This window comes from Gallus gallus, chromosome 5, assembly GCF_016699485.2.
Source record: "Gallus gallus isolate bGalGal1 chromosome 5, bGalGal1.mat.broiler.GRCg7b, whole genome shotgun sequence".
NCBI lineage: Eukaryota > Metazoa > Chordata > Aves > Galliformes > Phasianidae > Gallus > Gallus gallus.
Window position 1 is genome coordinate 2,401,665 of NC_052536.1, and position 24,657 is coordinate 2,426,321.

At 41.0% G+C, this 24,657-nt stretch overlaps 2 protein-coding genes across 10 annotated transcripts in view; both read left to right on the top strand.

Moving 5' to 3' along the window:
- The window catches only part of SLC6A5 (solute carrier family 6 member 5), a 31,873-nt gene extending 17,056 nt beyond the window's left edge, over positions 1-14,817 (top strand). The window contains exons 14-16 of the mRNA XM_025151252.3: positions 5,210-5,310; positions 7,579-7,746; positions 9,812-14,817. Coding sequence (XP_025007020.2) covers positions 5,210-5,310; positions 7,579-7,746; positions 9,812-9,967 — 425 coding nt within the window. The 3' untranslated portion in view covers positions 9,968-14,817. The remainder of the gene's footprint in view (positions 1-5,209; positions 5,311-7,578; positions 7,747-9,811) is intronic.
- Positions 14,818-18,708: 3,891 nt separating this feature from the next.
- NELL1 (neural EGFL like 1) overlaps positions 18,709-24,657 on the top strand; it is a 286,028-nt gene continuing 280,079 nt past the window's right edge. For 8 of the 9 annotated variants that reach the window (XM_015286235.3, XM_015286242.3, XM_015286237.3 and 5 more), the window contains exons 1-2: positions 18,709-18,894; positions 22,845-22,973. In XM_015286235.3, the coding sequence (XP_015141721.2) occupies positions 18,846-18,894; positions 22,845-22,973 (178 nt within the window). In that variant the 5' untranslated portion in view covers positions 18,709-18,845. Of the gene's footprint in view, positions 18,895-21,599; positions 21,746-22,844; positions 22,974-24,657 lie in introns of all 9 variants that reach the window. The other variant, XM_001234166.7, reaches the window with a different exon arrangement.

Genomic DNA, 24,657 nt, shown 5'->3' on the forward strand with positions numbered 1-24,657 from the left:
ATTTATTTGTGTTTATTTATTTTTGTAGAAAGAAAAACCTAAGAATCCAGGCCCGTTATTTTGAATGGAAACATAATGGGACTTCATTATTATGATTCCTTTAAATGGGTATATTTTAAAAAAAAACAAACTATTTTATACAGTCTACTGTTCTTTTTCTATCAGTAGCTTAAAGCCAGTGTTTTAAGATACTGGGAGCATTCTTAGCCAATGCCAAGAATAGACAAAGCATTTAGTGACAATTTTCCTGGGGTTCATCCACATACCAACTCTATGAGGCTAGACTCTGAGCAAACTTGCATTTAGCAGCTTTTGAAGGATTTATTTTCTATATGGACATCTAATTTTCCCTTTAGCTTATCTCTCTATAACACAGAAGATATGCTGCTACTCAGAGTGATTACCTATGCACAATGGTAGCACTACTTACATCAACCCATACTTTAAGTTATGGGAAAGATTACCAGTTACTGTAAAGTAGTGCAGTTACCTTGATGCCTCCGTAGCTGACAGTATCAGCTGATGATTGTTCCCAAGATTGCCCACTTCAAGGAAAATGATTCTTGGGAATGTGTTACCAAAGATAACTGTAGTAGGACAAGTGATCATTTTGCTATGTAATAGGCTTTTAATTTTTGTCTGGAGCATGTTGATGCCACTTAAGACTTGTCTTCAAAAGCAAAAGAAGTGCTGAATCTTGGTGTCAAAGAAAACAAGGTTTTCTTTGTTTCTGTTTCTGCTCTTGCCATAGCCAGAAGTGAATGATTTATTTTCTATCAGCTAGTCTTCAACAGTCCTGAGGTTTTCTTTTTGAGATGTATATGTAGCAGGATGATCTTAGGTCCTAGTGTTGTGCACTGGATACTTAGATCTACTTAGGTTATGGAGTACACTCTAAAATAAATGTATGAAAAATCAGGCATAACTCAGAACTCTTGCTTGAGAATTGGATGCTACAGAAAAGACAGGCAACCTGTCGTGTCCTCTTCTTTCTAATTTCATAAAAATAGAGCAGTGTATTTTAGCTCTGGTGATGTCCACTTCAGTGAGCAGGCTCAAGTGATTGTAAACTAAGTCAGCTATGACCTATTGAAATCTTACAGAACATAATGAAAAATATCAAAAACAAGTCAAAAGTTTTTGATTGCTCAGAAAGGTTTTTTTTTTTTTTTTTTTTTAATGTTCCTGAAATACACGTATATTGATTATAGCTGGTTTAGAAGTGTAATATCTGTGAGTGAGATGATACTGGTAACTGCTATAAGCTTTACATGAAAACAATCTTCTCGGAGTAATGCTTTGAGATACCCCCTGAGGTCAATCCTAGAGATGGATCTGGGGATTATTTAGCAGTACTCTAGGTCTGAAAATCAGTGCTGGTAAATTGTCATTTCTCTGTGTTTCAGTTTCCATGAAGACATGCATGGTTTGCACATTCCGTCCTCCCAGCTACCTCTGGGTTTAGCACTTAGTTGTTTTTTTCTCCTTTCTCCTTGCCCGTTTTCTGAGGACATGCCTGAACAGTGCCATGCTAAAAGCACTTGATGTTACCCTTCTTTGCCATCATTATGATTAGTGTCACTTGGCCTGTGCCAAGATTGCACCCTCTAAGCCATTGCCATCAGTACACAAGAGAAAAATTTCTTGCACAGATCGTTTTTCAAGAGCTCAGAAGCTACTTCAGTCTGTGGAATTCCTTTGCTCTGCGTGTTCTTAAGTAAGCATGAAGATAAATAAGAAGAAAATAGCTCTATCTCACTTTTGAATGCTGAGTGGCAAGCCTGCCTTCATGGTACAGTACTTTGTTAGACCTGCTTGGCTTTACCCAGTACATTCATTGTTCCTTAAAATACTAATTTCTATGGAAAATGTAAAATAATACAGAATATCTACAGTGCTGCTAAGGAAGGATTTGAGTAGAGGAGATCTTTTCTTAGTTACACATTTCTCTAAAGTAAGATGTGGCAAAAATCTGACAAATGGTGAATCATTTTCTCCATACTTTCTGTACCGATTGTTGATCAACAGATGTTAGTCATGTCTTTCATATGACAGTTTCAAAGATTATTACCTGGAATTAACCTTTTTTTTTTTTTTTTTTTTTTTTTTTTTAAGCACTGAAATCTTCTAGTCTCAGCATTAAAAATGAAGGATTTCTTTTACATTCATCACTCACTCCACTAATGCACTGTACCTACTTGTACTGCATTAAATCTAAATACGGCTTGTGTATTTGTAAATTTGTATCTTGCAAATACAAGTGAGGCTGTTGCCCTTGTTAAATTCCTTCAAGCAGTGCTTAAAATTGGCATAATGTATTTTCAGGCTCTGACAATTACTTGTTTTACACTCCACTGACACCTTTCTCTGTACACTTGTACTCTTCATGGCAAGCAGGCTGGCAGAATAGTGGCAGGTGCTTTTATGATGAAATAAATCTTTCTTTAGCTCTTGTTACATGTTCTGCTTGTTGAGATTTTTAAATTAAAAAGAGGCACGCTTGGTTATTTCCTTGCAATCACTTATTTTGTCAGGAGAGCCCATGCTACGCTATCCTGTCAAGTGCAGATTTTTATTTCACTTGCCTGCATAGATGTTTGTTCTCCACTTGTTTAGATGATGATGCATGATTGGTGAAGAGTAACTTAAAGCTGTGGGTATTAGTTTAATCATCAGCATTATTTCCACCGTTGCGTGTTGTAATGCAAAGCTAAGCACAAAAGTCTTTGTGCAAAATACTGTAGGAAATTGCTCGGAATTGAAAATGCATGACCTTAACTTGATTCGAGCTCCTTCTAGACTGTTTTTTAAGCAGTCTGCTGTCAGGAAGGTTCATCATCAGAGCAAATGGTAGCTGCTGCTGTGTGCTGGTAGGCAGTATGCCACTTGTTCCAAACATTTTACCTGTGCAAGTTTGAACTAGATCCTCTCTTCAGCTTGCATTGCACTTTGTAATGAATTTTATGCTTGTAGTACTTTGAATACATCATCCTACTTTAGAGGGTGGAAACAGTATATCATATTCCATATTTCTGTTAATTTCCCAAAGTCATGCAGCAGACCTGGAGGGAGAAACCAGGTGCACTAAGATTGAATCAGTGCTTTATTAACTAACGCATCCTTTACATTTGACCTATTTTCTATTGTTCACTGAGAGACACCTTCTGTGTCAGCTCTGCATGTGTTTACATGCATTGGCTTCTGAACTGTAAGCACTTCAAAGCACCTGAAGCTGAATTTTTGCTAAGAATTCCAAGAAGGAGCTCTTTTCTTTCTTTCTTTCTTTCTTTCTTTTTTTTTTTTTTAAACGTTGGAGTTTTAAGCAAATCTGGTCAAATCTGCATGAAGCTTGCCCAAATTTTGGAGGCAGAATCCTATGGTAACTATGTCGTGAGGTAAAGCTCCACTGCAGTTCCAAGTGTGCCAAGGTATGGACACTCAGACTAGCTCAAATATGTGCGGACACATCAGCCTGCACTTTCTGTTGCTGCAACCAGTTTAACCAGTTTGGTTGCTACTGCAGTGTGCTGCAGGGATGGCTGCTGCTGAGCATCTCCCATGTAGCCTGCTGCAGGTGGTTCACTGAGCTGGAATAAGCAGGAAAACAGCAGTGGGGCAAATCATCCAGCTACTGGAAAGATAGATTTCAGGTCCATCACAGAGAAGTCCTAGGCATTATATTCAGTCCGGGGATGTAAAGGTTTGTGTTACAAAAAGGAGAAGCACACGATGAGTAAGATAGACACAGACCTTGCAGTACCACCTTCTCTAGTTTCTGGATTGTTATCTGTTTATTGCAATAACAGAGTTTTCAGCTTTTCTCTTGCATGCTATCTGCCTGTGTTGGCTTACTCTGGACTCACTGCTAAGCTCAGCTCTAGGGCTGCCCTAGCTCCTGCTGTTCTCCTGGAGGTGCATCAGAAGATGCTGAACATTGAGCCACTGAGCACTGAGCTATTGCTATTTTTATATGCTAGGGCATCCATTCTTAATTGTTAGAAGTCAAGTGGATAGATTAATTTCACCTCAATAACAGCAGAAAAGCTTCCAAATTAGGAGGATAAAACTTGGGGATTATCCCTTATGTTCAGCAGCTTCAGTGGCTGGCTATAAGGGCACTGAGAACATAAAGCAATTCATTGATTTTCTCCTGAGAATTTCCTCCTTCACTGAATGACTTTCCTGCAATGTTTAAGCTCCATCCCTGTCTTCACATCATAGAAATGATACCAAATAGTGTAGATTAATGCTTTGTACATTGTAAATGGCAGACAGTCACCTGCTTTATCAAATCAAATTGGCCAAAGTTTGAAATGTCCGCTTAATGGGGAGGACCCCAGATTTCCTTCTTCTCATCACCATTAGATGAGCTGTAATATGTATCAGTCTTGATTTTTTTTTTTTTTTTTTTGGTTAAATCTCAAATAGCTGTGGAATTGAGAAGGGCCCATTGATGTATACAGCAGTGCAGAGCCAGGCTGAAATGCAGACTGACTTTAGTTGGGTGGCATGGCCAAGGAGATAACTGGAAATGTCTGAAATAGCATTTCCCAATCTTCTGCATTTTATTAACTCAAGTGACCATATAGATGCAATTGATACAATAATCTGAAGGATCAACATGTCAGTCAGTCTGTTTAATTGATGACACTAAATAGAATTTTAAAGATTTGCTGGTGCTCTCTAACAGTTCTAAGTATTGCTTACATATTTGTTGAAAAACAACAGGAGATGATCAGTGTCAAAGTTAGGCGATTTAATTACAGTAAGTATACAGAGGCTCAGATATTATCTGTGCTGATACAAGTATGCAGCTGACTGGTTTTATTGGCTGCATATCATGTCATACCTAAAGACACATCTTAAGTAGTTTATTTTTTGTTAGTAAGGTTTTTTCTTTTTAAATGTAACAAATATGCACAGAACTGCAGTTAATCAGCACATGCTCATCATGTCTCCACCTGAAAGGTTCTAAACTCAATAATTAATCTCTGCTAAAAGCTCAATTTTTTAATCCTTAGGAATCAAGTATTTAATTGGTATTGGTGTCACTTTTGACTTTGTGGTTAGAATCCTTCAGTTGAGGTTTTCACCTAACATGTCACAATCCATTACTGTAATTAGACATAAGGAGGATCACAAAAGCTGTATCACAAATTAGAACTGGTTTCTTTCACCCCCTAATTACACTTGCCTTTTCAACTTACAGGATTGCAAAGGTTTTGTGAAGATATAGAAATGATGATTGGATTCCAGCCAAGTAAATTCTGGCGAGTCTGTTGGGCCTTTGTGACCCCGACTATCTTAACAGTAAGCAAGAATTTCTGGTGCCTTTCCCTGTGTTTTTTGTTGTTGTTGTTGCCTCTTGGGCTGGTGGGTCTCTCTGCAGTGCTGTTGAAGCCTTTCCCTGCTTGTACCAAATGCTGGCACAGCATACCATGGCACAGTAGCATGGTTTGGTTATTCTGGGTGTGTATTCGGTGTGTGTGTGTGTATATATACAGAGAGAATGACATAATCCTTTTCTGTCCTCAGGCTGTGTTAGGGGAAAAAACGTGTTTTCAGCATGTTATATACTTTGGAAAGAGTTTCATGGAGATCTCGGTGACAACCGCTCTGCAAAGACAGAGCTATTTTTGCAGAGGCTGAAATATGCATGTCTTTAATAACAAATAGAAACACCGAAGGGGGTTATCCCTCTCTACGGTAAAGAGCTCGGGCTTCCCCGAGGCACGCCGTGCCGGTGGCAGCGCAGGACAGCAGGTGGCGGCAGCGCCCTACGGGAAGTGGGAGTGCCGCATCCTTCTCCTCTTCCTCCTGCCTCGGGCTGCGGGCGCTGCTGCCCGCCTGCCTATAGCAACGTAACGTTTAAAAATGAACATTGCCGCACTGTTATCTTTTAGATAGGCCTTAGGCCTTACTTCAAAGTAGCATCTCAGGACTTGTTCTTCATTTTACCACTATGAAGCATGGTTTTTAGGTCTTTTTTTCCAAGTCCAGGGCTCAGTGTATCGCAGCTCTGTTGACAGTCTGACCTTCTAACACAATATTTCCTTTATATTTTACCTGAAATACAATTACACTCTGAGTGCGTGCCATGTTTTGGCACCAGAATGAAACCATGCTGTTAGCGTAATGTTGGGAAGTTCTTTGATTCTGGGATGGAGAGGGGGTAGAAGGCTTCTTCCATAGTTAGTTATTTCTTTCAGGTGATGCTAGTTCAGGAATTAGGTAATTTCTTCTGAAAATTGGAAAAGTTTGTATTAGCATAGAGGAATATGGGTGAAGGGATTGTTTGGTTTTAGAACCCCGAGTTGTGAGGAGAAGAAATATGCTGAGAACCATCTTTCCAACAGGCATGTTGCAGGTGTTCATAGAATCATTTGTGGTGAAAGTGTTCTGCCCTCCCATGTAGATTTTTCTTGACTGTCTTCACCAAAGCATAGGGCTGCCATGCTTGGAAAACACACAGATCTGGCTCACCTGACTGGTGGCAGCTGTGGTTTGACTGAGGTAATATACAGACATAGTTTGGACATTTGTGTTTGAAAAGTTTGAAAGTGTAGCCCATTTTAATCAACAATATTCGGACTGTATCAATGTGAACATATGCTTCCTCATGGGTCTTGTTCAAAAAGATGTGTGCACATGTTCTCTTTTCTTTTTCGCCTATTTCTTCCAATGGCTGTTTTCAAGATCTGCTTTTTAGAACCATTGTTACGCTTCTGAAGGGAGCTATAAGGCAATTTCTGCAAATTGCTTGGTTGCTTTACTGATCAGACTTGCACGCTTAGCTGCTGCCAGTAATCACAACTAGGGAATACGAAATTATGTTGTCTCTTACAAAAAGCAAATTTGGAAAGCAAGTGAGGTCAGTTCAGGCTTTCATGTTTTGCTGCTTGTCCCCTCCAATTGTAATATTTAATGACCTTAGAGTGAGAAATAATTTGAGACGGATCACCCATAATTCAATTTTTGTGCTATGAAAATGGACAAAGCAAAACCAAGTAATACTTTTTTTTTTTTTTTTTTCTATTATGGCTTCTTTAAAACTAATATTTGATACACTTGAATAGCCTAATATTAGACTTTCAGCTCCTCCACATCTCTGGAAATAAACCAATCGTTCTATATGCACCTTCACCTAGTTATGCTGCTATAAATCTTCTGTGTGCAATTATTGTAAGCACAGGCATTTCCCAAAAGTCACTGAATTATGCACAAATGTAAGCAGATGTATTGCAATTCATACCATAAATGAAATGGAGTAACTTAACATAATCACATAAGGTAAAACTGCCAATAGACCATGTAATAAAGCCTGTTACTCTAGGGGCAAGATTCTAATTTCAATTCTTCTGGCCTAAATACAGATTTTTGTGGGATTTTGCAAGATTTCCATGAAACTCATTAGATTCAGGCTCTGACCTGTTTGTTATATTTGGTGATAGCCCCCTGCCTAGCAGCATATACTTATATCTATATCCCATGCAGACCAACTGTGTGCACAGATACCTGCTCTTGGCTACATAGCAAGCTCGTTTTACTTATTCAAACTTTTTCCTCCCTTGTTTCCAGTTTATTCTTTGCTTCAGTTTTTACCAATGGGAACCGATGACTTATGGAGCTTACCACTACCCTGGCTGGTCAATGGTGCTTGGGTGGCTGATGCTGGCCTGCTCAGTTATTTGGATCCCAGTGATGTTTGTGATAAAAATGCACCTAGCCCCAGGCAAATTTATTGAGGTAACTCTGCTATCTTTTTGCTGCTTAAAAATATGCTCACAAGAGACTATCTTTTTTATTTTACATAGATTTTTGTAATATTGAATGGCTAATGTTGCTAAGATTTACTTGCTGGTTGAGCTAGTCATTGTGTTGCAAAGAGATGCTCCGTTGATTTAAAATGCAGACCTTTTATTCCCCGTTCCTCAACAAAATGCTACTGAATTGTTAAGTGATGGCTTTTAAGAGAAGTAGAAGGTGTTACAAATTTCATTAGCCCTGGAAACGATGTCAGTGGAAGAAAGTTATCCCAGCTTTGTGGTGTGTCAAAGCAGTAGGCTTCACTCAACCACTGGTATGTGCTGTACTACAAAGAGCCCCATGGGCTCTAGGAGATGGCATCACAACATGCCAGGTTGCAGAGTGATAGGCTGTCGTACCTGAGTCCCATGGGGGTGTTCCAGAAGGTTGTGCCCATCCATGAAGGCTAAATATAAGAAAGACAAACAGATCTCATGCTCTACAGCTCAACCTACTTTGCTGACTGAGTAAACTCTCCTGCTGTGGCATCTGAGCTTAAAAAAATACCAGGTAGCATTTGATTTCTAGGCTGCTTTTTTAGGCTTTATTGTGTAAATCAGATACCTGCTGCTTCCCCACACTGCTCTGGAAATGAGGCGGTCCCTTTCTGTTCTGAGTCTTTCTCAGTTCTCCCCTGTCCTTGCTGCTACTGCTTGTGCCGTTCTCTCTTTGGATAAAGAACAGACACTCGTCTCCCCTTTCTATAGCAGCTTTGTCAGTTTGGCTGTCCTGCAAAAATCCATCGGGTCTGTTATACACCTAAAAAAAACAAAAAGAAAAAAAGAAAAAAAAGAGAAGAGAGCAGAATTTACTATGGTAGAATATTCACTTAGTCTCTCAATATGTCATACTACATGTGCCTGAGGGAAAAGATCACGTTTTTACATTTCATAAAGAGCAAAGGAATTTAACATGAAGTAGAGAGGTGCCCTAGGGAGAGCATCCAAGTACACAGCTGGCACTACGCAGCAAAGTCACTTGTCCAAAGGGCTGTTCAGCCCTAGTGTAGTGCATGTTGGAGCACAGAGGTCAGGAGAGAGAACTACTACTGGAGATGAGTTAACATGAAATTAGATTTGCTTGTTCGTTGCTTTGTAAGTTTCTCACATTGAGACAAATAGCTGTGCTTCAAATCTTCTAACTCACCTGTACTGCAGTGGAGTATGTGGCCTGAAAAAGTAGGGTGCTACCCTTACTGTCCTCCTGGTAGGGCACCCAAAGAAATGGCAAAAATTTGGACATGTTTTGAAGGGGCTTTCGCTGAAGTTATTTCATCCCTCGCCCAGTATTTTCTGAACATTGAGTCTGCTTCATAAAATTATTATGGTTGATCTGGGAGGTAAGTGTTGCAAACTGGTAATTAAGCAGAGATTAAAATAACTGATATAGAGGCCTGATTCATTTTATTGGGTAATAAACATGTAATCACTCCCTCTTAAGTCATCAGAAATATGTTTTCTTTCCTTTTTATCTGTAAATAGCCAATTGTATGATCTATTCAATAAGGAAATCAGCAGAAAGATGAGAAGTTTGTTGTTGTTTGCCACATTAATGTTCTCTTCTTTCTTTTCACTGAAGATAGAAGTGAAATATTTTGTCATCTGAAAATGAGAATCTTGGTTCATTCATAGCAACGCATTACTTTTTGGTCATTTGTATACTTTGGGGATATATGCTAAACAGAAATCCAATTATTTTAATGCAGTTACCCACTGCTTAGACGATTGGGCTAAGTAATTGTGCACGTGTCCTTCAGTAAGTGAGCCTGGCAATCTGTAACAGTAGACCTGAGCTCCCCTCATATGGCAAGGGAGAATGAATAATTAAAATCTGAGCACTTTATCCTCTATTAGTCTTGCAAACTTTGTGCAAAACAAACACTGAGCAGTGGAGCATTGCAGAGCCATTGTCAAAAACCTCAAACAAGCCTGCTCTTCTTTCTTCTGCACTGTGTTTTGCTCTGTAACTCCAAATGAGACTCTCTTTTCTTTTCCCTACATTGCAGCGAGTGAAGTTGGTGTGTTCTCCACAGCCAGACTGGGGTCCGTTTTTGGCCAAGCACCGTGGTGAACGTTACATGAATATGATTGATCCACTGGGAACCTCTTCCCTGGGACTTAAACTACCAGTGAAGGATATAGAACTGGGGACCCAGTGCTAATGGTTCTTACCATGGTGACAGAAATATTGTCAGCCTTTTCAGCTATTCTTTCTGATTTGTTTCCCCACCATTTTTTTTCCTCACTGCAGTGCCTGGAAGTGGTTGCTTAGAGAAGCAGGATTTACTGTTGCATGCCACAGGGGAGACCTAGCTAGACCATTTCCAGGGGTAGGTGATGTCTATGCTGTATTATGTTTTGGCTGAGACAGCAAAAGCATGTTGCACAATGGGTTACATCCCAGGTTTTGTTGGGTTGTGTAGGAATAAACAAATGTTCCCTTGTAACAGCTAAAGGTGGAACTAGGATTCTGTTACCAATGTAATGAAAGGGAAGGATGGGAGTGAACATAGGAAGGGTTCTCCTGCAGCGCTGGTATCAGTCCAGCACAAGGCTTTCATGATAAGCGGAGTCACTTAGTCTACACTGACAGTGGAGCACACCTCGTTGTCACACAGTTCTTGTATGAATATGAATTATGCTAACTTTGAGGACTTGCTATCTAAATAAGCAGAGACCCTTGAAACAGAATGCCAGTAAGCAACATGTGGGATCAGAGCAGAAACACTGATCTGCATCCATTAGATGTTTTTGCATAGGAAAAGTAAAGCAAAGCTTAGGAAAAAAAGAAAATATCATTTGTGATTGGAGCAAATGGTATTTGAGTCAAGAGGTGGTTTGGAAATAATGTCAGACTGAGGTGCATGGGCACTGCAATTAGAGTGCTGCCATACATTTCTTTCTGAATTTGCTATCTGTCATATCCATTGGAAATAACTCAGTTATACAATGCACCTGAAACCTGGCTGCTCTGGCCAGCTGCACATACGTTCCTCCTGACTGAGGTTTTACTCTCTTCAGTACTCTGAATTTGGTTTCCTTGTTTCTCTGCTTTCGTTTACAGTACCTCCTCAAGAAGCCATCATATAATTTGTGCCTAACTTTGTATTCTTACAGTGGTAAGTGTAGTCTGGTTGTCACTCAGCAACATTTATTAGAAGTTAGATGTGCTGTTCAGCCTTGTGAGTCCCTCTTCATTCTCATTCTTTATACTACTTTTAGATGTATTCTTCTCTTTCAGCCAATAGGAAATAGCAAAACCCCAGTTGTCGAAATATTATATATATATAGCATATAAATTCTTCAAAGTGGTATTCTCTGGAATGTACATAGTCTACATAGTTTTCTTCTTCTTCTTCTTTTTTCCTATTTAGAACGTTTTCATGACACAGAAAGAAAACAAACAAACAAACAAAAGCAACAATTAACCACTGCAGTCATCCTCAGGGATGCCTCAACAGATGTACAAAACATGAGGGTTGGAGGGGGAGAGAGTGATACGACATTTTAATCATTATATTTTAGGTATCAGTTCTGTGTGGCAATAGAAATGTTAAACTTAAATAATTGTTACTTATTGGGCAGAGTAAAAAATAGAGCTTTTTAGGAGTACATTTATTTAACTGAATAGAAAATTAGCCCATTTTATTGTAAATGCACTAGAACGAGGGAGAAAAATGTCTTCACTAATTGGCAAAAACATAATAACCTTTATGATATTGTTATATTCTATACATACTTATATTTTTTAAGAGTGATCAGTGTTCATGTAGTGTGTACTAGTGATGTTTTATGTCCCTATAAATATCTTATCGACCAGTTTAGAGATGGTGAGCTTAGAGTAGTTTAGCCTGTTTTTCCCTCCCCACACACACTCTTGTAGTAGCCAGTAAATGTTCTTTCCTTTCAGGGGACTGTTTCTCTCCGGTTCTTTTGTCTGTCTGTCTTCATATTACAGGGTCTCAGGTAAATCCTCAGTTACTGTGTGTCTGTAGATCAGTAGATGTGTTGTTCCATTCCTGTAGAAGAAAACAAGGCAAAACCTAAACCTTGACATAACACTTCTACATGTTAACTTGTTTTCTCTCTCTGTGTGTATATATATATATATGTATATGAAATATATTAATCATTTTGCTGAACTTTCTCTTTCATGGGGCAATTAGTGTTGCCAGTTGTAAGCACTGCTGGAGACCTTTAATCCTCATGCAGGACAAGAAAATGCCATCAAGGCTGTCACTGAGGATGGATTTAGCTACAATCTGTGCTGGCCCCTGAATCTGTGCTCCACAGGCTCTGCCAGTCCCCACCTCATGGGGCAGCAGAATGGGACCCCACTGCAACTTCTCTGCCTTAAAGCTGTCCCCCTACTCTTCAGCTTTGCCCGCTATTTCTTAAGGCGGTTTCTATTCTTACTTCTGGCTTTTATTTTCTTGGCAGAGGCAGATGTGAGAAGCCATGTTGATGCAATGAAACTTTGTCCCTTATATCTGCTTGGGGTTGAGAGCACTTTTCTGGGTGAAGAAAGGAACCTAAGTCAGTGAGACTTACGCATTTTGGTCAGGAGAAAAAGCTCTAGGCCTGTCTTTACTGATAGTATCTAGCTTCTTGGCTTGATTTTTGGAGTCCAGTCCAGTTTGCTTTTCTTACTGTTGCAGTAAAAAAACAATAGATCTATAGGCTTGTTCCTCATAAAGAAAAAAAGAAAAAAAACACAGTCAAATCACATAATGGTTCTGAATCCTTTCACATTCTATCTTTGTCTCAGGATGTGCATTGGAACCAGAATTAACTAATTGCAACAAAATTGTCTCAGAATGAAGAAGTTGGTTGCTGTCGACATTAAGAATAAAAGACATATCATTTGAAGGAATACTGCTAGGTGATGATATCTGTCCTTTGGCTTGGATTGCCAAAATGAATTACATACAAAAATTGCCTTCTATTAATTCTATGATTAATCTGCAATATTTTATTTTGTGCTGTTCCTGTGCTTGTTAAATCCTTATCACAGGATTAAGTCTGACTTTGAAACTGAAGACAGATTATAGAGAGTGATGTTCTTCTAGTTGATTTTTGTCTTTGGCTTTGCCTTCAATACTAGACATGCAAAAAAGTTGGAGAGAGAGAGAAAAGAGTACAGAAGTCACCAAAGATATGGAATGTTCACTACATATTAAAAACAGAAGTTTTTCATGCTAGGCTTCTAAAAAGAAGTATTTCACTGGCCAAATCTGAACATTGAGATTAAATTAACCAGCAGTGTCCTCTTTAAATGAGAAGTAACCTTGCAGTTCAAGAATGCACTTAGTTTAGTATGTTCTAGAAAAAAATGCATGTACTTTAATAATTTTCTAAAAAGAAATTTAGTAACTAATTAAGTACGAGTAAAGATCTTTGAACATTAAAAAAAAAAAAAAAAAGAGGGGAAAAAGCCATATTAGTAAAAATGCAATGCGCTTACTTGGAGATCTATCTGTCCTGTGAGTAAAAATGTTCAAATTTGATGAGAATTAGTTTTGTTGCATATATTTTTGTTGAAATGAAGTTGAACTTCTGAATGAGCCAAAATGCACTGTTGTATGCATTAAAGATCACAATGCAAATGTTCGCCATCTTCAAATTATTTGGGGTCTTCCTACTAGTGTTTTTTAATATGCAATACTCCAAACTTGTGTTTCAGCTAGACATGGCGGCACTTTGTTCCCAAGAAAAGGATTTAACAAAATGACCTTTAATTGAGAGGCTTGGATTGTCTTTACATGACATTCAATTGGGTCAAAGCATTTTTTTTATTAGGTTCTGATCTGCTTTGATGTCTGCATTAGATGTGCCTTGGCACTGAAGGTCATTGCTTCCAATGCACTGTGGCTATCCCTTACCATGAAACTCAAAATGCTGATTTATTTTGATACCTTTTGGTCTTTTTTGAATATATGTAGAGTTATATGGATAATATGATTTCTTGCTGCCTGTGACAAAAGCAAATGCTTGTTTATGACAGAGATTGATTTCCTGTTGTTTTCTTCTTCTGCAACTCCACTTTTTCTTACAATCAAAGACTGGTATGAAGTGTGGGTTGCAGGCTGCAGAGCTTTTGGGAAGAGGTCTCCCAGAAGGCATCTCTGTTTTGCCATGAATGCTGCTGTGCCTGGTGTTTGTTAGTTGGTAGCTAAGCTGTTTGCACATCAGATACTCGTAAAATGGCCAGATCTTGGTATTCCAGAGGGACTCAGGTTGATGACTTGAGGGGAGTGGGTGGGTTATTTATGGTCTCTGCCTTCAGGCAGCCTATCACCAAAGAGGGAAGGTTTTCCTGATGGGTTTAACATAAGGCAAGAACCAGGCTGGACCTTACTGCTTGCAATATTATTATTTGCCCATAATACCTAAATGCATTTTCAGGTAACCATTTGCCTTATAGCTATCTTCCATTGTTAGGGAAATCGTAGATTGACTAAAACATGTTATCTGTCATTTATATTATGTAGTATTACCTTGTAAGGTAGATGCTTAGGTGGTATAAATTGTTACAGCTTTGTTAGGAGCTGTGACAGTTTACACCAGCTGAGAATTTGCTCCCTGTGTCCTATGGCACTTTACTACAGACCCATCGCTGATGGGTTAAATCTTAATTACTTGCGTAATGTCATATATAAATATATATATATGTTTACAGGCGTTCTATGGGGTACTGCTGCCTATGGATAAAGATATGTACCCTAACCAGGTCATTGATTTCTTTTTTTCATTAGCTGTACGTGGAGAAGATGTATTATATTACTAAGGTTGCATCATACGTATCTCATGTAGTGCATAATATAATGCTGTATGTTATTCATTTAAGAAGTCATTATTCTTGAGGCCCTACCTCAATTTTTGTATTTATGTCTACAAATGCAATTTATTGTATTATATATTTGCCTATTATATTTGGATGTGATAAATTAAAATTATTCAATAATGTATGGGCTCTAAAGACTCTAAATAAATGTCCAGTGTTTAAAACAAAATTACTTAACATTTCCTGGTGAATAGATTTTCTTTCCTACTCTCTTTCCCCACCCAACACAGACTACAAACATCATTCTTACTTAACACACAGCCTTAAGGTATCTGCAGAATTGATCCACTTGATTGTTAGAAACCTTGAGCAGCAACTGGAAACAGCCCTCTTGGGAAAGGGAGATATTGCACAGCTGCAGAAACAAGAATCAATTAAATGGCTGAGTTTGTAACTATTGTGTGCTTGGGAGCTTGTAGAATAATTGATTACTTATCAGAGGACCAACTGGCTTTGTTTAAATCCTTTTTATCCCATCAATTAAGTCACCCCAAAGATTGTTGAATTGTTACAAACAATGGAGATTCGTATCGAATGGAGGCACAAACAGAAGGTGAAAGGACAGAGGCAAGAGAAGAGTGAAGGCTAAGCCCACATCTCCTGATGTTATCACACCTTTTGTTTAAAGCTGAATTCCTGCAGTGTGGTGAGTGCAATACAAAGCAGTGTGCACTGCAGTACTGCTGTACTAATGATACTTAATGACATTAATGATACTAATCTGACCTATTCCTCTTCTAGGAGATGAGCTTTTAATAAGCATTCCCAAAATACAATAGCTGAAGTATGACATCTGATCATAACACGGCATCAGATATGGTGGCAAATGATACACGAGTGCTCTGCCAAGAGTGTGATGGCAATTCCAAGCAAAGCCTCATCCTGAGGGTGACCCAACAGCCACATGGACTGCTTCAGCTGTTCTGGTAGTCAGTTTCCACCAGAAAAGTTTTTGTTTCTTTTACTTGAAAACTTACCTTTCTCTGAGCAGTGTGTGTGCAGATAGAGGAGGTGGCAGGAAGTGTTACTCCACAGCTGACTCCATGTCTTATGCAGACGAAGGATTTCTCTTTGCCAGGCCTTGTACTGGAGGATTTAGAAGCTACTGATGTGACTACAGCTTAACATGGGTACTCTCAATCTGTTGAACCTTAAGTAGTTGTGATGAGCTGTGTATCAGCGGGTAGGACAAATGCGTGTAAAAGCAGTCTCTTTAAACCCGCTTAGTACTTCGGTATTAATGCTGTTGTACATTGTTGCCCCCTACTGCCTGCAAAGTAAACTTTGCCTGTATGAATCGCCAAGCAGCTCTCAGGAGACGGGGTTCTGGGGGATGCGAGCCTTACCATTAGTGAAATGAGAAGATTTCCTACTCGGTGAAGTAGGAGGTGTTTCTCCAGAAGCGACCACAGCTGTCTCTCCACTGTCTGCACATCCACTGGCAGCTGAGCCCATGCTTGGCAGCACTGTAAGCAATACTTAGCACTTCTAATTGTCTGCTGTTCAAGGGCTGCAAACAGCATTGCAGCCACTCTGAGAGAGGCCAGGCCTAGTCAGGAACTCTCCATCAAATGATAGAATGCCGCAAGCTTTGTGGCTGGAAGAACTAGCAGCTTAACACCACGCAGCTAGCAATGTCACAATAATTTAGGTCAAAATCAAGACACATTCAATGTCCAACTGGCAGTGCAAGAACAGCCTTTCACAGGAATATGATCTGAGCTGAAATCTAACTGGCTTGCCAGGAATAACACTTCATTCTTGCTAAAGTGCCATCAGATTTTTTTAAATTGCTATGAATGTTCATGAACACAGCCCTAAGTCTTTTTTGAATGTCATGCCTTGTGGCTATTTATATTTCTAACTAGATCATACCAGAATATCAGATTTTTTTTTTTTACTATGAAGGCAATTTGTTGCCATTAGAGTAGGTATGGGGACAGTGTTGGTGGGGAGAAAGCTACTTAGGTTTTTTTTTTTTTTTTTTTTTTTTGGTCCTTCCTTTCTACTATTCTCCAATATAAACAAGTGAAAGTGCATGCAAAATAACTAGCGCTTAGCCAATGCATGATCACTGGGCATTGCTAGAGGAAGACCCATGTAATGGAACCTGCTCTGTTCAGAGAGCTTCTGCCCACGTGACAGGCTATTTGCTGTGCTGCCTGTGGGCTCTGGCCAATAGAAGAACAAACCAGGGACGGTGAGAAGGGAAGTGGTGGAGTCACCATCCCTGGAGTTATTTAAGGAATGTGAAAATGTGGCACTGAGAGATGTGGTCAGTGGGCATGGTAGGGTGCGTTGGGATTGGTCTTAGTGATCTTAGAAGTCTTCTCCAGTCTTCATGATTCCATAATTATCTGTTCACAACAGAGGTGAGAATATGCCAGGGCAATTTTTTTTCTTATGTTCATGGTAATATCATTTAATCCAGATTCAGGTTAAAGATAATTACGTTTCTTACAAATCTTTGTAATAGCAGTTTAAACTGCATAACCACTACATGCTCTGCACCAGTTCTGCTTAGAAGTGAAAACTATAGTGAAACTTTAATTGGATTAGATTTGATTTTTTGTGTAGATAGACCCTGATTTTGTTATCATAAGCACAAACGTAGCTAAGCTACCAAGAATTGGATGTATAGCTGTATTTCCTAGAAAGAATTCTCTTACATCAGAGTATTGAGGTGGGATAGAAAGGTGCCTTCACCTGAGGATGTGCTATTGCCTTGTTTTCTTGTTGCTATGGCTACGTAACATATACACATAAGTGTATACAATACACCTCTCCATGCCTGAGGGCTAGCAGCAGTGCTGATAATGTGACACACTAAACAAAAGCAAGAATGTACAAAGCTACATTTGAGCAAAGGCTGTTTACTGAAACTGGAGGTAAATGGCTGAGATGCTGCTGGGATGAGCACCCTGAGGTTTCCTGGAGTGCACACCCTGCTAGCAGCCAGGAACAGCTGTTTTCGGTGACCTAACAAAATTAATGATTAGGCAGCCATGCTGTCTTCTAATCATGTTACTGTAAATGTGGATGAGCATAACTGCCCCCTGAGATGGGAGTAGCTTTTTTTTTTTTTTTTTTTTTTAATTTTTATTTTCTTCTTTCATAGAATTGTTTGAGTTGGAGGGGACCCTTAAAGTCCACCTGGACCAACTCCCCAACAATGAACAGGGACACCCGCAGCTCCATCAGGGTGTACAGAGCCCCATCCAGCCTGACCTTGCATGCCTCCAGGCATGGGGTTCCCACTACATCTCTGGGCAACCTTTGCCAGTACCTCACCACCCTCAATTTAAAATACTTCTTCCTTATGTCCAATCCAGTTTTTTTTTATTTTGTTGTTTGTGTCATCCTAGCTTTCTCCAAATGTACACTGTAATTTTTTTTTGTGTGTGTGCAAGCTGGCTTAGTTTTGTGTTAAGCAGAGCCTAACCATAGTGTGATGAGGTGAAAAGGCAGAGAGGAGTACCACCGCCTTTCCGCTAGCTGGGGCTTGATTGGAACTGTAACTAAGTAGGACCAGCTGGGATGGCCTTGGATGGGATGGGAGTTCCAGCTGGGGCCCATCATCTCTAACCCAACGTTAAATCAGGTGTTCGGAGGGGGGGGGGGGGGTTGTGAGGTAGAACTGATTTCTTCTACGTGAGTGAGCTGAGTTTGTGGCTGGAGAGAAAAAAGTAGGTGAAGAAATTCTTTAGAAAAGCTATTGGAGCAGCTTCTCTGATGACTTGCAAGTATACTGAAGTGCTTTCCTCTTTTCACGCCTGGTGGACGTGGAGGAGAGAGCAGTTAAGCGACTCGAGCATGGACACCGGGAAGCCCGCGGCAGGGTACGGATCTCCGCGTTACGCTTCGGTGCTCCCGCGGCCTGCAGGGCATCGCGGGGGTCTCATCCTTTTACCGAGGCTGGGGGCGGCGGCTGGGGTCCGCGCGCGGGGCCGCTCCCACTCGGCGGCCGGGCGGCGGCGCTGGCGAGGCCCAGGGGGGCCCGCGCGTCACGGCGGGGGGCGGGCGGGGAGCCCCCGCCGCGGGGGCGTCGGGGCCGTGCCTGGGCAGCGGGCGGAGCCGCCGCTGCCGGAGCCGCCGCTGCCGGAGCCGTTCCGCGCGTCGGAGGCTGCTGTTCGGCTCGGCTCCGCAGCAGCTGCCGGCAGGGAGGGAGGCAGGCGGGCGCCGCCCGCGCCGTGCCGATGGGTCTGCTTCTGCTCCTCTGGGCGTGTGCGGCCGCCGCCGGGGCAGGTGAGGGATGGGACGGGGCCGCGGGGCCGACTCCCAGGGGAGCGCGGCCGGAGCCCGGCGGGTGGAAACTTTGCGGGGGGCCGAGGGCCGGGCCCCAGCTCTGTGGGCTGCGGCGGGGAGCACTGGGCGCGGCCGCTCCGCGCGCGTTGGGGTGGGCGAGGGAAAGTTTCGGGGCAGCGGCTGCGCCTCGCGGGGCCGTGAGCAGAGAGAGAGGGAAGGGCTGCTCCGGCGGCGCCGTGCCCGGAGCTGTCCGCGGTGGAGCCCGTGGGAGCCGTGGTGCTGTTCCCCGGCGCCGCGCGACCCAGTGCCTGTTCCCGGCGGCGGCGGCGGCTTTGTTCTCTCCCTTTACCCCGCGCGCCGCCCTGCACTGGAGGGAGCTCACCCGGGGGATGTTTCTTCGCTGGTGTCCGTAGGTGTTCTCGGGGAAATTTCCCGGTGCAATTAGCAGAAGTGCGAAGAAAGCGCTGTTTTAGAATTGTTTTTAGCGTTTTCCCATTGAAATTCATTGGTTTTGAGCGGTGGTACGTGGAATAGTTGAGAGAACGTGCCGCTCATCCTTTTGTAGCAGCGTTTCCCCCAGCAGCGAAGACAGGTACTTGCGGTGGTATATAGGACCCCAAACTCTCCTGCTTGGAATTACAAAGCTGCTCGGAAAGTTCTTTGTGTGCAACAATTGCTGCTGGAATTGCGGGAGAGCCGAGCAAAATGCCTCAGGTGGAGGTTCCAGTTACCACCTGAATGATTGCACATGGTTGTGTGGGCACAGCTGGGCTATGAAAGTTTCTCTGTCCCCAGGCAGCCCATGTACAGCGGGGTCAAGAAAATTATGAACGTGCTGCATAAATCATATGGTGCACATTAGCTAGCTGGAACGTGGTGTGATTGCTAGGGCTTGGGTGCTGGTGATAAAGGTGCAAGCAGAGTGTACAAGCTGTTGGAGCTGTGAGGTGGAATTAATTTCTTTTAGGGATTTCCTAGTGACATCACTCATAATTATATGGCTTAATCCTCTAATCTACTCTAGTGCCTTTGATTTACATTGGGCCAAATCCACCAAGTCCTGAGATGATTTCTGTGCCCGCCCCCTGAGTGAATTAGCTGGAGTTTTGCTTGTGTAAGCCACTGATGTGAGGGAAATGGCCCAATTACTTTAAATAGGAATTGGAAGTACCGTTGGTCAGGATCAAGCCTAAGCTTTGCACAGTCCTCCAGTAAGGACTTATGGGTTGATGGTTAATTTTGACTTCCAAAAGAAACAGTGTTTCCAGCCTTCCTTCTGCTGAAGCAAGGCAGGAGAACATGCTAGATGCAGTTGGTATGCTTGTGGAATCCTTTTGATAGAGCATGAGAGACCACAGGGGAAAAGGAGACTTAGTTATGATACTGAAGCTGCTGATTTGTTGTTTATTAATTATTTAACCAGGCTTCTGAGTGCCTGCTGCAAGCTGGAGAGCCAGAGCAGGAAAATGACTAAAAATGACTATGTATATAAAGCAACGTTAGTCTTTTGCTAAATGGATGCTGTGGCATTAAATAATCTCCTTTTTTGAAAGCATTTGAAAAGCTGGGAGGGGGCACACTGAAGTTGTCACACAGGATCACTCCCTGGCATAAACCGAGGTCTGTGGAGCTGCAGTGATCTGTACTTGTTGAGCCCCTGGTATCCAGGCTGGAATAAACAGCCTTAACAGAGCAGCGGAGCTTCAGTGATTTATGGGAGTGTCTATACATGCTCGATGTGGCTTCTGTCCTCACCCTCTTGATGTCAGTGGTGGAGCGTTCGCTGGCTTTAACGGGGTCAGGATTTGTCTTACTGGATGTGGTTTGTCCTTTCCATAGAGCGAGTTTTAGTCTCTACCCTGTCTTCTCTCATAGCAGTAGGTTCTTGTTGCTCCAGACACATCTAACCTCTTTCAAATAAGGAACAGCATACTCTGCTCTCAGTAGGGAAGATGAGATTGTCTGATAAGTTAGTTTGCACAATTTACAGTGTGTGGCTGTTCTCCCAAATAAAATCCTTCTGAAAAAATAGTGAGTAATTCTGTTTTTTTTTTTTTCTAAAGCAACCCTTGCTTTTACATTTTTGACCAGAAGGGCTGCTCCTTCTAATAATATTTTAATATCTGTGTTTGTTTGTGTTGGGGGATGTCAGGTTGCAGCCCTTGTGCTGGAAGAGTTGCTGTAGATTTCTCTCAGAAGGTGTTTTTGGTCTGCCAATATGTGCAGCATCAGTTGTAGCCTTGCAGTGCCTGAGCATCTGGGATGGGTGGTGGCACAGATAGTACTAAAACCTGATGATGTTGCTGACTACCTGGGAAGCTTTTACTTTTGGAGATATTTATCTGGGTTCATATTCCCCAATTTAAACTTTCTACATAGTGGTATTTATCCCCACATCCTCATGAAAGCATGTTGATATATTGGCACTTGTGGAGGTTCAGCTCTGCCAGTGCCTCTGCATCTTGGTTTTCATTGTAGAGTGAGGTTGACAGAGACCTTCTTAAAACTGTTATTTATTTATTTATTTTTTACTAAAACTATCTGTTTTTTTTAACTACTCAGCTTACTGTGCAGTAGCATCCTCTGCATTAGCACAGCTTATCAGAAGGAGTTACAATAACCAAATAAAAGAAAGGAGAAAGTACTGTGGAGCAGATGACTTATGAGCGGAATATGTAACTTCTTGTTCATTCTGTACACCTCAGTAATTTTTTAGAGCCTTTCAAAGAATCAGAATAGGGGATTTGCTGCTTAAGTCATCCAGAAGCACAGTCTTGGAATGCCAAATAAATCAATTTAGACCTGGACATGGAGCCCACTCAGCGGATATCAATCTGGATGTGTTTCACAGGTAACGTCCTTGCCCCACAGAAGTCAGTAGGAGTTTTACCATTGACTTTGGCTATGTTAGGCTTTGATTCTCAGAACCTGTTCCCATTACTAATGGTGTTAGCAAAAATTTTCATTAGGAAAGTGCTTGGATCCTGTGTGAGGTTGTTTGACTTATGCCTCAGGCACAGGTCTTGTGCTATAGCTACATTGAGAAAGAGAGTGTGGTCAGGCTGGCCTCTTGCCATCCCTTGAAAAAGGAGATGTTTAAAAATTCAGTGTGCCATAGCCATTAAGTTGCCCTGAACTTTTGAACGCAGTAACTTCAAAGTACTTGAATGTGCATCTTTTCTGTCAATCTCATTGACTGCCCCATCAATTAACGGGATGACCAGCCTTTTCTTGGGCATGAGTCTATTTAAATCTTAGGTCTGGATTCACCCTTCTACAGGAGGTGCTACTGCAGATTGGAAGGTTTAGGTAAATGAACATTTCTTATTTGTAGGGAGGCTTTGGTGTGCTGTGTGGGAACTGGCTGAACTTAAATACTGAAGATGTGCTCCATAAGCTTTATTGCTTTTGTGACTCACCCAGGGCTCTGTGATTATGGCATCTTTCATCCTGGTACCATATCTCCTCCAGGGTCATTTTGTCCAGTTGGGAAAATAGATTATATTTAGACTGATCTGTAGGGCCTGATTTGTTGGCCTCAGCTATATGTGAAATGTGAGAGGAATTTCCAGCCCTTGTGTCTCCCTGGAAATTCTGTAGCCAGTAGTTGTATGCTGCACACCTCATTCATCCTTTTGCATAAGTGCTTATGCTTTTATTTATTGCTTTTCAGACTCAAAAGAGTGCTTTGTTAATGTATCAGTTCTGTAATATTTTAAGTTGTGCATAATACAAGCTGTGAAAAGGAAATAGTTTAATTGAAAGATTTGGAAAAGAATATCTTTTTTCTTACAACAGAATTACTGTGTCTTCTAAGTAATTACTATATACAGTGTGTGTGTGTGAAGATACTGGAAATGCCTACACTAGATATTCTTCTCCATGCTTTTCATTATCTGATTTGAAATAAAAATTGATCTAACTCTGTCTCCCTCCCTTCCCTCCAACAGCTGTAGGATTTGGAATGGATCCTGACTTACAAATTGATATAATCACAGAACTGGATCTCGTGAATACAACCATAGGGGTAACACAAGTGCCAGGACTGCACAATGCCAGCAAAGCATTTTTATTTCAAGGTAAGACACGTGTTCTTGACTCTCTTTCCCCACTTCAGTCTGTGTGAGCTCATAAGAGCTTTAAAGACTGATTCCCTGTAATAGTGGTCTTGTCACTTTCTTTTGCTAAAATGCATATAGTTTTGGTTGATTCTTGATTTTTGCATGTGCTGCCAGGTCACCAAAGTTAGCAGTCTCTAGGGAAGTTGTTTTTTTTTTTTTCCTGGTAGATTTATGACACTACCCGATATTTTTTTCCAATTAAGCATGTCAAAATGGTTCCAAGGCTTAGACTGTTGTATTCTTGGGTATTTTCTCTCTGTCACTGTACACATAAAAGAGACACATGCAGAGCTGAAGCTGTGTAGATAGGAGAAGGCAGTTAATGTCTTGACACTCGTTAGTAACATATAGCAAATCTTTCATCAAATGAGGGAACCACCAAAGTGAGAAAATTGAACTGTATTGTGTTTAACTGTCAGAACTGAGTACTGGTCACTTTGAATGGTAATGTAATTTTTCATCCAATGTTCTAAGATAATGCTTGAGAAACATTTTAATTTTATTTTTAAGTGAGTGAAATGAAATGGAGGATGAATTGGGAAGCTTTACCAGAAACCCAGATCAAGAGACGAAGTCTCATGAGAGGGACACTTATCACTCGAGATTAACAAACATTAAAGCATGGGTAGGAACATCTCTATTATGGTGAATCCCTCTGGTTTTTTTTTTTTTTTTTCCTTTACTATGCTTTCACTGTGCATTAAAGTGGCTATTATTAGGATCTTAATTTTTGATCTCTCCATCTCCTCTGTAGATGTTCTTTACAGATCTGCTTCTTTTATTACTTGGAATAATTGAAGTTCATTTTTGCCTGGTCAAGGCCACTTTAGGTGGCATAGCAGACGCTTCTGGAGACCGTCTTAGATCTTGTTAGTCATATTTCCAATCTTCTATGCTACACTGGGTAGTGAATTTTCGCTGTTTGCCAGATCAGTGCCCAGAAGATGGGTGTTAATTTAATCACTTAAAGTTACCAGTAGTTCTTCATCTCCTACAATGGACTATGGTTTTGTGTGTTACGGATGAATAATACTGAAGTACAGATATTCCTCCAAAGACTGCAGTGGCCTAACTGGCCTAAATTATTTGATTATTTTCAACTGCCATTCTGTGCTGCTATTCGCACCTGTGCTGATGAATTCTCATGGTGAGATTTTGCAGATCGGTAATTGGAGCTGCTTGGAAGATGACTGAGATGTGGGTTTTTTTGGGATACTGATTGAATCCCTTGATACTGAATATAGACGAATGGTGAAAATCTTATGCATATTCAGTCCTGTTTGCCTTGGAAGACTTCACCCTGTAGCTTACAAACTTTAGAGAGGACTGATGTAAAAAAAAAAAAAAAATGTACCACCTGCAAAGTTCATGTGAGCAGACATTAAAAAATAGATGTTCAGAGAAGCACTGAACAAAAGTTCATTATATGAAGTGAATATACAATTCAGAGTCTGTAATTAGCTAAATAAAGCCTTTTCTAATTCCTCCTCCAACAACAAAAAAATCTTCTTTTAAATGTACACTATTGCTTATAGTACAAAACTTCTTGGAAGATGGCATGGGAAGTTACTGTCTTCTGTCAAGCTCATCAGCCCTTGAGCTAGGAGAAGACTCAAGACCTTTGGAATATTGCTTTTTCCTG